At 43.0% G+C, this 13603-nt stretch overlaps 2 protein-coding genes across 13 annotated transcripts in view; one reads left to right on the plus strand and one right to left on the minus strand.

The window, feature by feature from the left end:
- The window catches only part of HEATR5A (HEAT repeat containing 5A), a 108341-nt gene extending 97904 nt beyond the window's left edge, over positions 1 to 10437 (minus strand). For 11 of the 12 annotated variants that reach the window (XM_036451140.1, XM_036451097.1, XM_045585212.1 and 8 more), the window contains exon 1: positions 10287 to 10426. The gene's annotated coding sequence lies outside the window, so the exon portion shown is untranslated. Of the gene's footprint in view, positions 1 to 10286 lie in introns of all 12 variants that reach the window. The other variant, XM_045585209.1, reaches the window with a different exon arrangement.
- Positions 10438 to 11236: 799 nt separating this feature from the next.
- Positions 11237 to 11669, plus strand: LOC118726425 (cystatin-B-like). Its single transcript, XM_036451222.2, has one exon. It carries the CDS (start codon positions 11287 to 11289, stop codon positions 11581 to 11583), a length of 297 nt encoding a protein of 98 aa, XP_036307115.1. The 5' UTR covers positions 11237 to 11286; the 3' UTR covers positions 11584 to 11669.
- The last annotated feature ends 1934 nt before the right edge of the window (positions 11670 to 13603 follow it).

Consider the following 13603-nt stretch of genomic DNA (forward strand, 5'->3'; position numbering starts at 1 on the left):
TAAGATAGGTTTGTTGGATTGGTTTGTTCGTTTTTTTCTTTCCAGAGCACAAAAAAGACCAATTTACAAAATGAACCAGCCACTAGGCAGTAAATGGAACTAATTCTAGCAAGCCTTAAGGTTCTGGAACATGTCTCATACTTAAAATTCAATTACTTTTCTTTGGCTTTCATTTCTCTAAAAGACATCACAATTGCTTCAAATCAGCCTCTAGTCTTTAGTTTCTCATTTTGTTCAAAAAGCATAAAATAAGCCCCAAAATCCCTCTCAAGAATCTCCAAATGTTCAGGAGAGATACATAAGTCTTAAAATACAAACCTTTAAAAAAATATATCAACAACACAAGAGACAAAACAGTAATTAGCTTTAATTTAGAAAAAAGCTGGGTCATTTTATCCCGACCTGAGATTTCCTTTGACCTGTGGCTCAGGCTTTGCAAAATTATAGGTTATAAAATAGAAACCCAGAAGTTACACAGAGCATCACACTTATGATGTTGCTTTAAGGAGGGATGCCTTGGTAGAAAGAAAAGAGGTCTTTTTGCTCCTGTATTTTAAACATCCCTAGACACAGTCCTAAAATTGGTTTGCTGATGCCCCCTTCCCTCCTAGGGATTGAGCCAAAAACCCAGGCATAGGCTCCTCCCGGTTCATTTGGGTGATGCTCAATCACTGAGCCACACGAGCCAGGCTATCTTGATTTTTAAAGCGCATCTGTATTTATCCCATTTTTTAACCTGAAATATCTTGCTTTTTTCTATCGTAAACTCACTATTTTAAAATTCATCTTAAGAAAATCACTTCCTTCAGGAAGCCTCTCATGATTAATTACCCTATTCTTGTACTGTCTCCTTTTGGCATAGCATCTTTTTCATTATTATATTTATGCTTCTTAAAATAATGTTTGGCTTCTCTAGACATTCATCCATCACTTTGACTATAAGATTCTCCTGTTGTTGTTTTTTCCAAATCATGATTCAAAAATCAGTGATTCTCAAATAGCAGCATTGTGGGTAATATTCTTTCTCTGGCCTCCAAATTTTTAGTGATTGAAAATCTTTCAAAATGAAATTCTTAAAAACCAATAAACAAACTAAATTTCTGTTAGATTCCTAACTTGACTCCCAAATCACAAAAATGACAATGGTAGCCATAATCCACTGAGCCAGGAACTTTTTAGTGCTTAACTTATATCTCATCATCACAAGGAAGAAAGCTCGAAGACATCCCTATTTTATGGATGAAGGAACTATTAAGATGCCAGTAAATAGCTGAAGTGAACCCAGATTTTCTTGGCAACAAAGCTCATTCTCTTTATTCTAGGAAGCCTTTCCACGGATTTGGGGGAGGGCAGTGTTTTTGACATTAAGATGCAAGAGACACTTCAAATAATAATTCTTAAAAAAATGTAAGGAACAAAATGTATGGAACAAACAGGGCAAGGGGTGGAAATTGGACAAATATTTGAAGGCTCTTTCTCTACCAATTTCTACCTACATCTTTCAGTAAATCACAAAATGAGCTTCATTTCCCAACTCTTCCAAGGATAAAGGTCAAACAATTAAAAAGGGAGTGTTGGGAAAATAGCAAAGGGAACAAGAGATAAGGTAGGTAAACTTAAAAATTAAAGGAAGCTAAAATTAAAGATAGCAGACCTAGAACAATGTAGACTAGTAGTTTTCAACTCTAGCTGCTTTAAAGAAATACCAAAGTTGAGCCTAAACCAACTGAATTAGAACCTCTGAAGGCTGGGGTGCTGTGATAAATGAATTTTTCATTTAATCCCCATACCACTACCATAAACATCTACTAACACTATTAATTTATAAATAAAAATATTGAGACTAGACAATATAGATGATTTTAATAGCTAATTAGTGCTCACTACTCTCCTCTAATTCATCTAAGAAATATTTACCTTGATATTATTTTTAGATAAGCCCATAGCAACTAAAAACTGCTTTAGAAAATAGCAAGAAAGTGACAATAAAGTTCAAACTAAATTTTAGTCTGATTCTCTATAGCGACCCTAAAAATAAATTCATTATCATATTTTAAATGTGAAGTATACAATAATGATTTAAGCTCAGTAAGAATATGTTTTAGCTGAGTTTTCAGATTCAAAATTACACATATATGAAATCTAAATATGATAAGTATAAAAACTGTTATAGCAAATAGTGAATCTTTATTTTAATTTAAAAATTTTATTGATTTTTACAGAGAGGAAGAAGAGGGATAGAGACTTAGAAACATCGATGAGAGAGAAACATCGATCAGCTGCCTCCAGCACCCCCCACCCTTCTGGGGATGTGCACGGAACCAAGATACATGCCCTTGACCAGAATCAAACCTGGGACCCTTTATTCCACAGGCCGATGCTCTATCCATTGAGCCAAGCCGATTAGGGCCCAATACTGAGATTTTAGAAAAGTTGTTAAATTTTATAGTGACAGTACAAACAGGTTCAACTCTTTTGGAAAACATAAATGTATCACAAGTCATAAAAATATCAAAACCATTTGACAAAAGTATCCAGTTTTGTCATGGTAAAGAAAAAAAGCACCAGAAGGATAAGTGCTGATTATCCTATATAAAAAAGGATATGCAAATGGTCATCACGCCCTTTGTCCCCTCTCCCCCTGCCCTGAAGCCAGCGGACCTGAGGTTGCCTCCCCCACCCCAGTGCTGGGGCCCCCCGCCTGGCAGGGCTTGATGGGGGACCTGAGGCTGTGCCCCCCACCTGTTGGTGATTGACAGGGATGGGGCTGGCCAGGTCTGGATCACGCCCATTGGGGGTGGGGCAGGCTGGATCTGGTTCTCAAGTGATTTTGAGTCATCGCTGGAGGGCAGGGACTTGATTCTGGGTCCTGTGGTACACCCCAGACTCTGACAGGAAGAAGATTTTCATATACATTTTACTAATTTTCTTTCATCTCTGACACTTCTATTATAAAGGGCAATAGCAATATTAAATTATTTCCTCTAAGTAATTCCCTAAAAATGTGCACAAATTTCGTGCACCAGGCCACTAGTCCTATATAATAAAAGCCTAATATGCAAATCACCCCAATGGTGGAACAACTGGTCACTATGCCATGCACTGATCACCAAGGGGCAGATGCTCAACGCAGGAGGTTCCCCCAGCCCACATGCCCCAGGCCAGCCAAGGTGGGTGTCAGAGGGCCCCCTCTCCCCAATTGTCCCACTGGTAGCCCCACAGAGGGAGGCAACTGGCAGTGGTTGGGGGAGGGGATTTAGGAACAGCGAGTGGGTGGTGCCAGGTCAACCAAGGCGGTGCCAGTGTAGGCCCCCCCAATCGCCACGCCAGTCACCCCATAGATTGGCCCTGATCGCCGGCCAGGCCTACCCAAATTCATGCTGGCTGGGGGGGGGGGGGGGGGGGGAGGGAGGGGTGGTTGTACTTCATCCCAGCCTACACCCTCCCCAACTGGTGGGTGGACATCCCTTTCACAATCCAGGACTATTAGTTCCCAACTGCTTGACTGTCTCTGCCTGACTGCATCTCACTGCTTCTGCCTGCCAGCCTGATCACCCCCTAACCACTCCACTGCCAGTCTGATCAAAACCTAATTGCTCCCCAGCTGGCCCAGTCACCCATAACTGTCTTCCCCTGCAGGCCTGATTGCCCCTACCTCCCCTGTTGGCCTTGTCACCCATAACTGCCCTCTCCTGCTGACCAGGTCTCCCCCAACTGCTCTCCTCTGCTGACCTTGTCACCTGCAACTGCCTTCCCCTACCCCATCTTGTGGCAGCCATCTTGTGTCCACATGGGGGCAGCTATCTTTGACCACATGGGGGCAGCCATCTTGTGTTTTGGAGTGATGATCAATTTGCATATCACTATTTTATTAGATAGGATACGCCTAAGCAACCATTTGACCAGTAGCTAAGATGCGCACTGACTGCCAGGGGGCAGATGCTCAGTGCACAGACATGGAAACATAGAACAGACTAATGAATCTCAGAGGGGCTAGGGTAGGGGGAAGGGCAGAAAGAGATTAACCAAAGATATTATATGCATACTAGAGGCCCCATGCATGGATTTGTGCATCAGTGGGGTCCCTCAGCCTGGCCTGCAGGGATAAGGCCAAAACTGGCTCTCTGGCAGCCCCCAAGGGGTACCGGATTGTGAGAGGGTGCAGGCCAGGCCAACGCACCTCACCAGTGCATGAATCCATGTACTGGGCCTCTAGTTAGGGATAAGAAGAATGGTAGAAACTGGATTCAGTGAAGATGATTACCAATAGGGCTCCCAATTGAAGTCTAGCCCTTTATGGCAATTCTCCTTTCAGATTACAAAAAAGGAAACCCTTAGAAGGTAAAAGGAAGTGTTGGGGGTGGACTGAATGACTGAACAGTAGGAACCAATTCTAATAAAGCAAAAATAGAAAAAGGAACTAATTTTTTTTAGGATTCAGTTACTGGAACTTTTTAACTATTTCATTTAATCCTTGCAACACTGAAATTAAGATATTATTATCCTCCTTTTACATTTAATGATGGGTAAGAAATTTGTCCAAGGTCAAGATACTATTTAAGTAGGAGATCTCTATATATAAAAGGCTAAGTGACCGACCATCCGTCTGTCCAACTGTCTAACCATCAAGCTGGTACATATGGGGTGCACTGGCAATTTAAAAATAAACACTGCATCACACATGTGTGATACACATAAAGCTATTGCTGGTGCCAATCACATGTGTGTGTTTCAATACTGGTCTCCCATTTAAATTAATTCAGATAGTTTCCCATGATGCCAGCATTTGCCATGACTATTAATAAATCACAAGGACAAACAAGACAGAGTAGAAATATTCCTATCTAAACCCGATTTCAGATATGGTTAGTTATATGTTGCTTTCTCTCGAGTTCGAAGAGCAAGTGACGTTAAAGTTGTAAATACTTCATTACAAGGGAAATTGGTCAAGCACTCTGAAAGTGTTTTTACTCTTAATGTGGTATACAGGGAGATATTAGAATAAGTTTAATAAATTTATCAGTCACTGGTTTTATTGATGTTTTTGTTGTTTTTATGTGTCTTTGTTGTTGTTATATCATGTTATCAATTTATATATTATCTTCATATACATTTTACTAATTTTCTTTCATCTCTGACACTTCTATTATAGAGAAAGGGTGAATATCGATATTAACATATTTCTTCTAATTAATTTCCTTTCAATGTGCACGAATTCATGCACTGGGCCACTGGTAACACCTATATCTGTGTATTTTCAATGTCCATGTTCCTTCAACAACTTCAGATAGCCTCTTCATGCAGTCTCTAATTACAGATATTACTAAATTATTGCCATTCCCAAATCATCTAATTCTTCTTTGTTGTTCAACACTTCACTTTCCTCTAAAGCACATGTGTCAAACACAAGGCCCGCGGGCCAAATCCGTCCCGCCAGGCCTTGCAATGTGGCCCGCACCACGCTGTCATCACTGCACTCCGCTGCGTTTCCATCACAATGACAGTTTATGACTGTTCAGTAAACCATTCAGCCCGCGATTTAGGCTGGATTTTAGATTTTGGCCCCTTCTCTGATTGAGTTCGACACCCCTACTAAAGTCTCATACTTTGAGGCATTTTGTTAAAGTGTGGTGTCTTCTAGAGACATCAACTTCCAAAGGGCCCTTTCCATCTTGAAAGCAATCAAGAAGCACTAACAGTGTTACTTTTGTCTTTGGCTATTCTTAATCATTTTTATCACTTTTCATTCTACAAACCAACTCTTCCAACTCCCTTTGGGGAGAGAGATTTCATTCTGAATACTTAGGAGTTCCAGAAAGCAGATTTTAAGATAACAGAATTTTTACTCTTCTTATATCTCCCACCTCATTCATCCAAAAGTCACCATCTAAGCAATCTCACTACTTGGTCTACTCAAGAATCCAGTAACATGAATTTAAAAAAAAAAAAAAAAAAAAAAAAAAAAAAAAGTTGTCTTAAAACACTATAGATGAATTAACTGTTTCAAAGATCATAAACTTTACTGATATTTGAATCCTCAGAGCCTGTTCATTCTTAGTTCAGACATGACTAATTATCCAATTATTTGGATTCTAGCTAGGGTGGTAGACAGCATCATATTAAAAGTGAAGGAGCAAACTCATTGAGAACAGGAAGAAGTCAGAGCAAGCAGCTATCAGTGATAGAAATGACCAAAATATTATTTACTACAGATATTTTAAAAACCAGGGCAATATAGGGCTACTTAGTACGAGAGCCAAGTATGCAAAATGCCATTATTCCCTTGACTCAGCAGAGGCCAGGAATCCTTGCTCAATTTTTCAAAGTAACTTTATCCTTATATTTGCTGTTCATGCAATCTGCCACATAGGATTTCCTAGTTCAGCCAATAGACACTGCCTTCTTTAGAATGTCCTCCTTCTAACTGTTCATGGCTCTTACATCATCTTTTTTTTAATATGTTGTTTTTTAAAAAAAATCCTTACTGAGGATATTTTTTCCATTGATTTTTACAGAGAGTGGAAAGGAGGGATGAAGGGAGAGGGAGAGGAAGAGAGAGGGAGGGAGGTTGGGAGAGAGATGGGGGGGAAGAGAGAAAGAGAGATAGAGATAGAGAGAGAGGGAGGGAGATCAAAGACATGAAAGGGACACAATAATTGGTTGGCTTGCACATGCCCCAATGGGCTGAGGATAGAACCAACAATATAGGTATGGGTCACTGACGGAATTGAACCCACAGTCGTGGGCTGACGCTTTAACCTCTGAGCAACTAGCCAACAATGTTGTTTTTTAGAAAGAGGAAGAAAGGGAAGAGAGAAATATAACCCTCAAAAAGAAACATCGATTGCCTGCCTCCTGTATGCTCCCTACTGGGGATTGAGCCTGTGGAACAGGGGCATGTGCCCTGATGGGGTATCCAGCCAGCCACCTCTTGATGCACGGGAAGACATTTCAAACCAACAGCCACATAGGCCGGGCATGGCTCTTACTTCTTGGTGAGCATTCAGATTCACCCTTAATCTGCACTATGGTCTGACATTTTGGCTTTCCTCATGATCCCTTCCGACAACATGCCGTATGGGATATATCTTGCCTAGAATTTAGGTACATGTCTTACCCTCCTGTATTCCTCCCCGAGGGGTTTTCCTGGCAGACTTCTTTCTCACTCCTTGCCAGGTGCCCAGCTTTGCAAGTATAGCTTCCTAGAACAACTCTCTTATTACCCTGCCTTTTGGTTATGACTGCCATAGCCCACCCAAATAATATAGTGTATTACCATCTATTACTCTAGCCCCAAGTGGGTCTGGGGCAGCATGCCATAATCAAACTCACTGATATTTCTGCAGCAAAAGATGAACATAGTCACATACGGTGGGGTTAAAAAATGACTCTAAATAGCTTCTTATTTCAGGTCATGTTTTCCTGTCAAATGAATTAAGAAAAAAACTTTTCAGAGAACTTGGAATTCTGTTTAAGATCAAGAAATTTTTAACCATGTATGTATGGTTTTTGCTTTTCATATTTCCTCCACAAAATTTTAAAAAATATTTCTTGGGGTCCTGACAAGTTTGGCTCAGTGGTTGGAGCTTGGGACTGTGGACTAAAGGGTCCTGGGTTTGATTCCAGTCACAGGCATGTACCTTTGTTGCAGGCTCCATCCCTGGCCTGGGTCAGGGTACTTGTGGGGGCAACCAATCAGGAAGCAACGAATCGATGTGTCTCTCTCACATCAATGTTTCTCTGTCTCTGTCTCTCCCCCTTCCTTCCACTCTGTCTAAAAAGCAATGGAAAAAATATCCTCAAATGAAGATTAAACAAACAAAAATTTGTTTTAGTGTTTCAATGGGTAATTTCAATTTTCTGTTATTTTTATTACATAAAGAATATACTAAATAAATGAGGTATTATTTTGCATATATATGCACAAAAACAAGCATATTTCAACATATAGAAACCTACAAATGCAACAGAAGAGGATACAGATACATGCTACTGTATAACTGTTAGATATTGGTAATTAATCAATAAAGAAGCATTATCTGGGCAATAAGTATAACTAAGTTATTGATGAAGTACATATATAAGTCCTAGCTGGTTTGGCTCAGTGGATAGAACATTAGCCTGTGGATTGAAGGGTCCTGGGTTTGATTTCTGTCAAGGGCATATGCCTAGATTGTGGGCTAGCTAGATAACCAGTAGGGGGCATGCAGGAGGCAGCCAATCAATGATTCTTTCATCTGTCATTCTCTCTCCTTTCCTCTCTGAAATCAATAAAAATATATTTTTAAAAATGAAAAGTACACATATAAAACATCTTATTTAATGCAATTAGAACCATACCATGGTTTTAAGATTAAAAATAGTATATGCTGAGCTTTAAATATTTAGAATTGTCACTTCTTACAAGTTTTTCCTCTTTCCTATAACATACCTAGCTCTAATTTCTTAGGTTGGTGACATTAACATAGTGCTTTAATATGGATATGTTATTTTTCTTTTCTAGAAATATTTACCTTTTCTATTGTTACTGCTTAAAAAAAAGCAAAAAGCCCAAGCATGACTCAGGATGCATGCTCCATTTTCAGTAGGTTGGATATCTTCTTAGAGAGTTCTAGTTTCCCATTTGGGTCTTACTGTAGATAAACATTTGACTTCATGTTCATAGTTACAGTTACACTGCTATATCATAGAATTCATGTAAAAAAAAAGTAACTTACTGTTACTTGTGATATACACCATGAATGATATGTTAAAGAGTTTACTAAATGAAAAAAAAACTTTCCACACCAGATCTAAATGAAAACTAACAATTATAAAGTTGTTAAAGAAACATAAAAATCCTTTCCTCTCTCTAGCCTTACCAAAAGACTAACTTTGTTAAGGTTAAAAATCTTTATTCTAAGCAAATGTAACAGAAAAACCATGCCCCTCTTCCCTCATTACACATCTAGGATCCCGAAACAATACAGTTTACTTGACATAATATGAAAAAGCAAGATTAATCATTAAAACTGAACTTAACCTTTTCCTCCTACAAAAAAGACCTACTGGTTAAGAGTTTAGAAGTCTAGTCTAGTCCAGGGTATGGCAAATTTTTTTTCTGTCAAGTACAGGAGAGGCTTTAGGCTTTGTGAGCCACACAGTCTCTATCCCACATAAACGATGCATAAACAGCCATAAAATCTACAAACCCTGGCAGCAGGCTGGATTTGACCCACACGCTGTCAGCTGTTGACACCTGGTCTATGCCAAAGACTTTAAACACTAGAACTAGACAAGGGATTCAATTAAATCCATAAACAAATCTTTATTAATTCCTAAGGACTCCATTAATTCATTTCTTAAGTGGAGTTTAATGACAGTTTCTGTAGTCTCCTTAAAATGCAGAAGCGCTTTTACTATAGGAGAATCATGGTCCTGATTCAAGGACGGTTCAAACCCCTCAATATACTGTGGATAACTAATGAAACACAAAAGACTCAATAAAACTTAAAAAAAAAAATACATGTGTCATTGAACCTTCTGCTTCTGAACGGTACTTGGGACACCCCTTCCCGATCTCCCCCTCCTTTTCACATCTTCTCTAGGCCGTACGTTTCTTAAGGGCGCGTCCAAGGCGTTAACTATCTGAACAGTGTACCTAAAACAAAGTTTAATTGTGACTTTTAATGAGGGGACTCCCATCCCTCTGACAACTACTTTCTGACTTGCCAATTTCTGAAATCCTCACGGGCTCGCACCCTACAGCGCCGTGTGAGTTTCTAAGACTTTACAACGACTTGGAATGACGCCGCGCTGGCCCAGAGCAGTGCAATTTCCTCCAGCGGAGCTCAGGTCACCCCGGCAGACGCTTCCCTCCCCGCGGGCTGGACAGAGCCCCCCGCGGTCCCTCCACCGCCGCCTCTGGGGACGCACCCCGGGGGCAGCGCGCGGCGCCCGGACAGCCGCGTCCCAAGCCGGTCGGGGCCGGCGGGCGTAGCCGGGGCGGGGCCGGGAGCGGCCGGCCGGCGGGGCGAGCTCCGACCTCCCGACCTTCCCGACGCGCGGCTCCCGCCCGCGGGCAGAGTCCACGCCTACCTGTTGTGCCGGGAGCGGCGCGGCTTCCCCGCCGCCGGAGGGAGTGCGGACGGACGGCGCGGGCTGTGTCCGCCGTCCCCGCGCCCCGCTCAGCCCGGCCCGCAGGCCCTGTCACTAACCCCCCCGCCGGCTCCCACACGCGGGGTCCCGGCTCCGCCACCCCCTCGCTGCGGCCGCCGCCCCGAGGTCCTCCCCGCTGCTCCACTCACCCTGCAGGCCCGTGCGCGGTCCCTCCGGCCGGCAGGCAGCCCGCACCCCGCCCCGCGCGCGGCAGCCCCTCCACTCCCGGGATCCCCACTGCTCGTCCCGCGAGGGGTCCCCCACGGCTCAGCGCAAGTCCCAGTCCCGCTACGACACCGGCTTCTCCGCGCTGGGACTGGCAGGCGGCGGCGGCGGCGGCAGGGAGGCGGGAGGGGCGCGCGCGGGGCGGGGCCGCCAGGCTCGGAGTCCCCGGCCCCGCCCCGCCCCGAGCCCCCAGGCCCGCCAGCCGGCCGCCGAGCCATCGAGCGCCCACTCTGGCAGGCGTGACTGCTCCACCGCCGAGAGAGCGATGGAGGACCCTGTGGTCCACTCTGAGGCCGGGCAGGGGCTTTGCGGTCCAGAGAGAATGACCACCACTACTGTTGTCTGTTTGTTTGTTTTTTGTTTTATCACCAGCCAGCATCCTTGGAGGGCGGCCACGGGGCATCCGAAGTCTACGCCTGGAGAAATTTAGGCAGGGAGGGCTATGGGTGTGGTTGACCTGAATGAAGATGCAAACGGAGGCAGGCTAAAAACAAGAAAAAGAAAATGACTTTATTTGGGAATAGCTGAGGAATTGCTACTGTGACAAGCAAACTACTAGCAACAAGCTACAGGAGAGTCCGTGGAGGGTTTGGGATAGGCTGTTATTTAAGAGCAGAAAATGTGAAAAGGGGAGAGTTCAGAGAAAGCTAAGATTTAAAACACACACACACACACACACACGGATGGCCCCCCACCCCGACCCCACCCACACTCCACCCCACCCCACCCCCAAGCGGCCCGAGCGCCCCGCCCCGCCCGCCGGACCGCCTCCTCCCCGCGGCTCCGCCCGCGTCAGCTGCCGGCGGGTGTAAGAGGGAGGCCGAGCTCACAGCTCAGCTGCCACCGTCTCCGCTGCTGATCTCACTCCAGGCCGAGCCCCTCCGTGCCCGCCGCTCCCAGCCCCGTGCCCGCAGCTCCGCCAAGATGCTGTGCGGTGGCACCTCCGCCGCCAAGCCCGCCACGGCCGAGATCCAGGCCATCGCCGACAAGGTGAAGCCCCAGCTGGAGGAGAAGGCAAACAAGAAGTACCCCACGTTCAAGGCCACGGAGTACAAGAGCCAGCTGGTCGCGGGGACTAACTACTTCATCAAGGTTCAAGTTGAAGATGATGACTTCGTGCACATCCGCGTGTTTCAGAGTCTCCCTCATGAAAGCAAGGCCTTGGCCTTGCACGACTACCAGACCAACAAGACCAAGCAGGACGAGCTGACCTATTTCTAGTTCTGGATCTTGAACTGAACCTTCGCCACCATGTCCTCTGCCACGTGGTCGTGTGCCCGGGTCCTAAATGAGCATCGTCTCTGTGCGTCAATCTGGCGTCTCTGCTTCTGCCTTTAATAGCGTGATTTTCCTCCCAATCAATGATCTTAATGGAATTGCTTTCCGAGAGGGCTTAGGTGATTTCTAACTAAATACATTTTTAAGTTTTTGCAAAAAATAAAAAAATAAATAAAATAAAATAAACACACACACACACACACACACAAAATAAAATAAAAAATAAAAATAAATAAAATAAAATAAAAACATACACACACACACACACACACAAAATAAATAAATAAATAAATAAATAAATAAATAAATAAAAATAAACACCAAAGAGTTCCCCCATTTATGCCGGCTCTGTGTCTTTGTGTGTGGTTTAAATTCTTTTGTAAAAAAAAATTTTTTTTGTGTGATATTGCAAAACATATTTTAAATACAGAAAATGTGAAAGAGTAGCATATACCATATACTCATTATCCACAGTCTACACTCACATTTTACTTCTGCGCCCTTCTGACACGCCTCCATCATTCTCAGAGCACTCTTACTTTCTGGCCCAGGCTCATCCTGCCCCAGCCCTGGATGCAGCCATTTATCCAGGAGCCTTGAAAATTTATGAATAGACAAAACCACCCCAGTCACACAAATATGGCTAAATTCCACCTGCTTTGCAAGACCCACCTGACCTGGGTCATCTCCTGTTTGTGCCCCTGGCAAAACTTCCCAAGCCTGATATGAGACATCTGGCCCCACCTCACCTCTCCAAGAAAGTGTAACACTCAGTTTTCCGTAAAAAAAGGTATTTAAGGAAAATCAGTCTCTTATCCTTAAATGTTGTCTTCCTGAGGGCACATGCCTGAGATTCCCCATCTTATATTCTCTGGTCCTATTTCAGATTGAAATTCTTTCACAGTGCAGATGGGGGAATGTTAGAGGGGGGAGTGATTCTAGAATGCCCTATCTCCTCCTTTTACAGCCTGAATCAATGGTGGAATTGGGGCAAACAGCTTTGGTTCCAAGTCAAGTGCATGTTTCCAGTATACTCAGTCTTTTGAAAGTAATTTTTAAAAATTTTATTTTAAAACAGTCTTGCCCTAGCTGGTTTGGCTTAGTGGATAGAGTGTTGGCCTGGGGACTGAAGGGTCCCAGGTACGATTCCAGTCAAGGGCATGTACCTTGGTTGCGGGCACATCCTTAATGCAGTGTTTTTCAACCTTTTTTGGGCAAAGGCACACTTGTTTCATGAAAAAAATCACGAGGCACACCACCATTAGAAAATGTTAAAAAATTTAACTCTGTGCCTATATTGACTATAAATAAAGTAATTCTCTTGAATAGGAATCAAATAAACACGAAGAAAGTATTTTATAATTACTTTATTATGAAATATTAAGTAAACAAAATAGTGAAAAATTATAAAATTCTTGTTTTGTCTGCACCTACGGCACACCAGGCAACATCTCGCGGCACACTAGTGTGCCACGGAACAGCGGTTGAAAAACGCTGCCTTAATGGAAGGTGTGCAGGAGGTAGCTGTTTGATGCTTCTCTCTCATCAATGTTTCTAAGTCTCTATCTCTCTCCCTTCCTCTCTGTAAAAAATCAATAAAAATATATTTTAAAAAATAATAAAACAGTTTCAAGCTTACAAAAATGTTGCAAGTATAGTACAAAGAACATTTTTCCCCCCCAGAACTATTTGAGATTTAAGTTGCTGACACAATGTCACATTGTTACTAAGTACTTTAGCATGTGTCCTAATAATAAGTACCCTATACTACATAATCACACTATAACTATAGTAAAATCAAAACATTTATGTGATGGGTTTTGACAATCGTCCCAATAATATTCTTTTTGGTGAAAGAATTCACTCCAGCAGCAAGCATTAAATTTACTTGTCATGCAATTGGAGTTGCCTTCACGATGGAGCACTTCCTCGGTCTTTCCTTGACTTTTATAATGTTGACATT

The sequence above is a fragment of the Pipistrellus kuhlii genome, unplaced genomic scaffold, assembly GCF_014108245.1.
Source record: "Pipistrellus kuhlii isolate mPipKuh1 unplaced genomic scaffold, mPipKuh1.p scaffold_m20_p_1, whole genome shotgun sequence".
In the NCBI taxonomy this organism is placed as follows: Eukaryota; Metazoa; Chordata; class Mammalia; order Chiroptera; family Vespertilionidae; genus Pipistrellus; species Pipistrellus kuhlii.

Excerpts from the sequence above, each read along its gene's own strand:
- LOC118726425 (XM_036451222.2), top strand. The coding sequence starts at position 11,287 with ATGCTGTGCGGTGGCACCTCCGCCGCCAAGCCCGCCACGGCCGAGATC.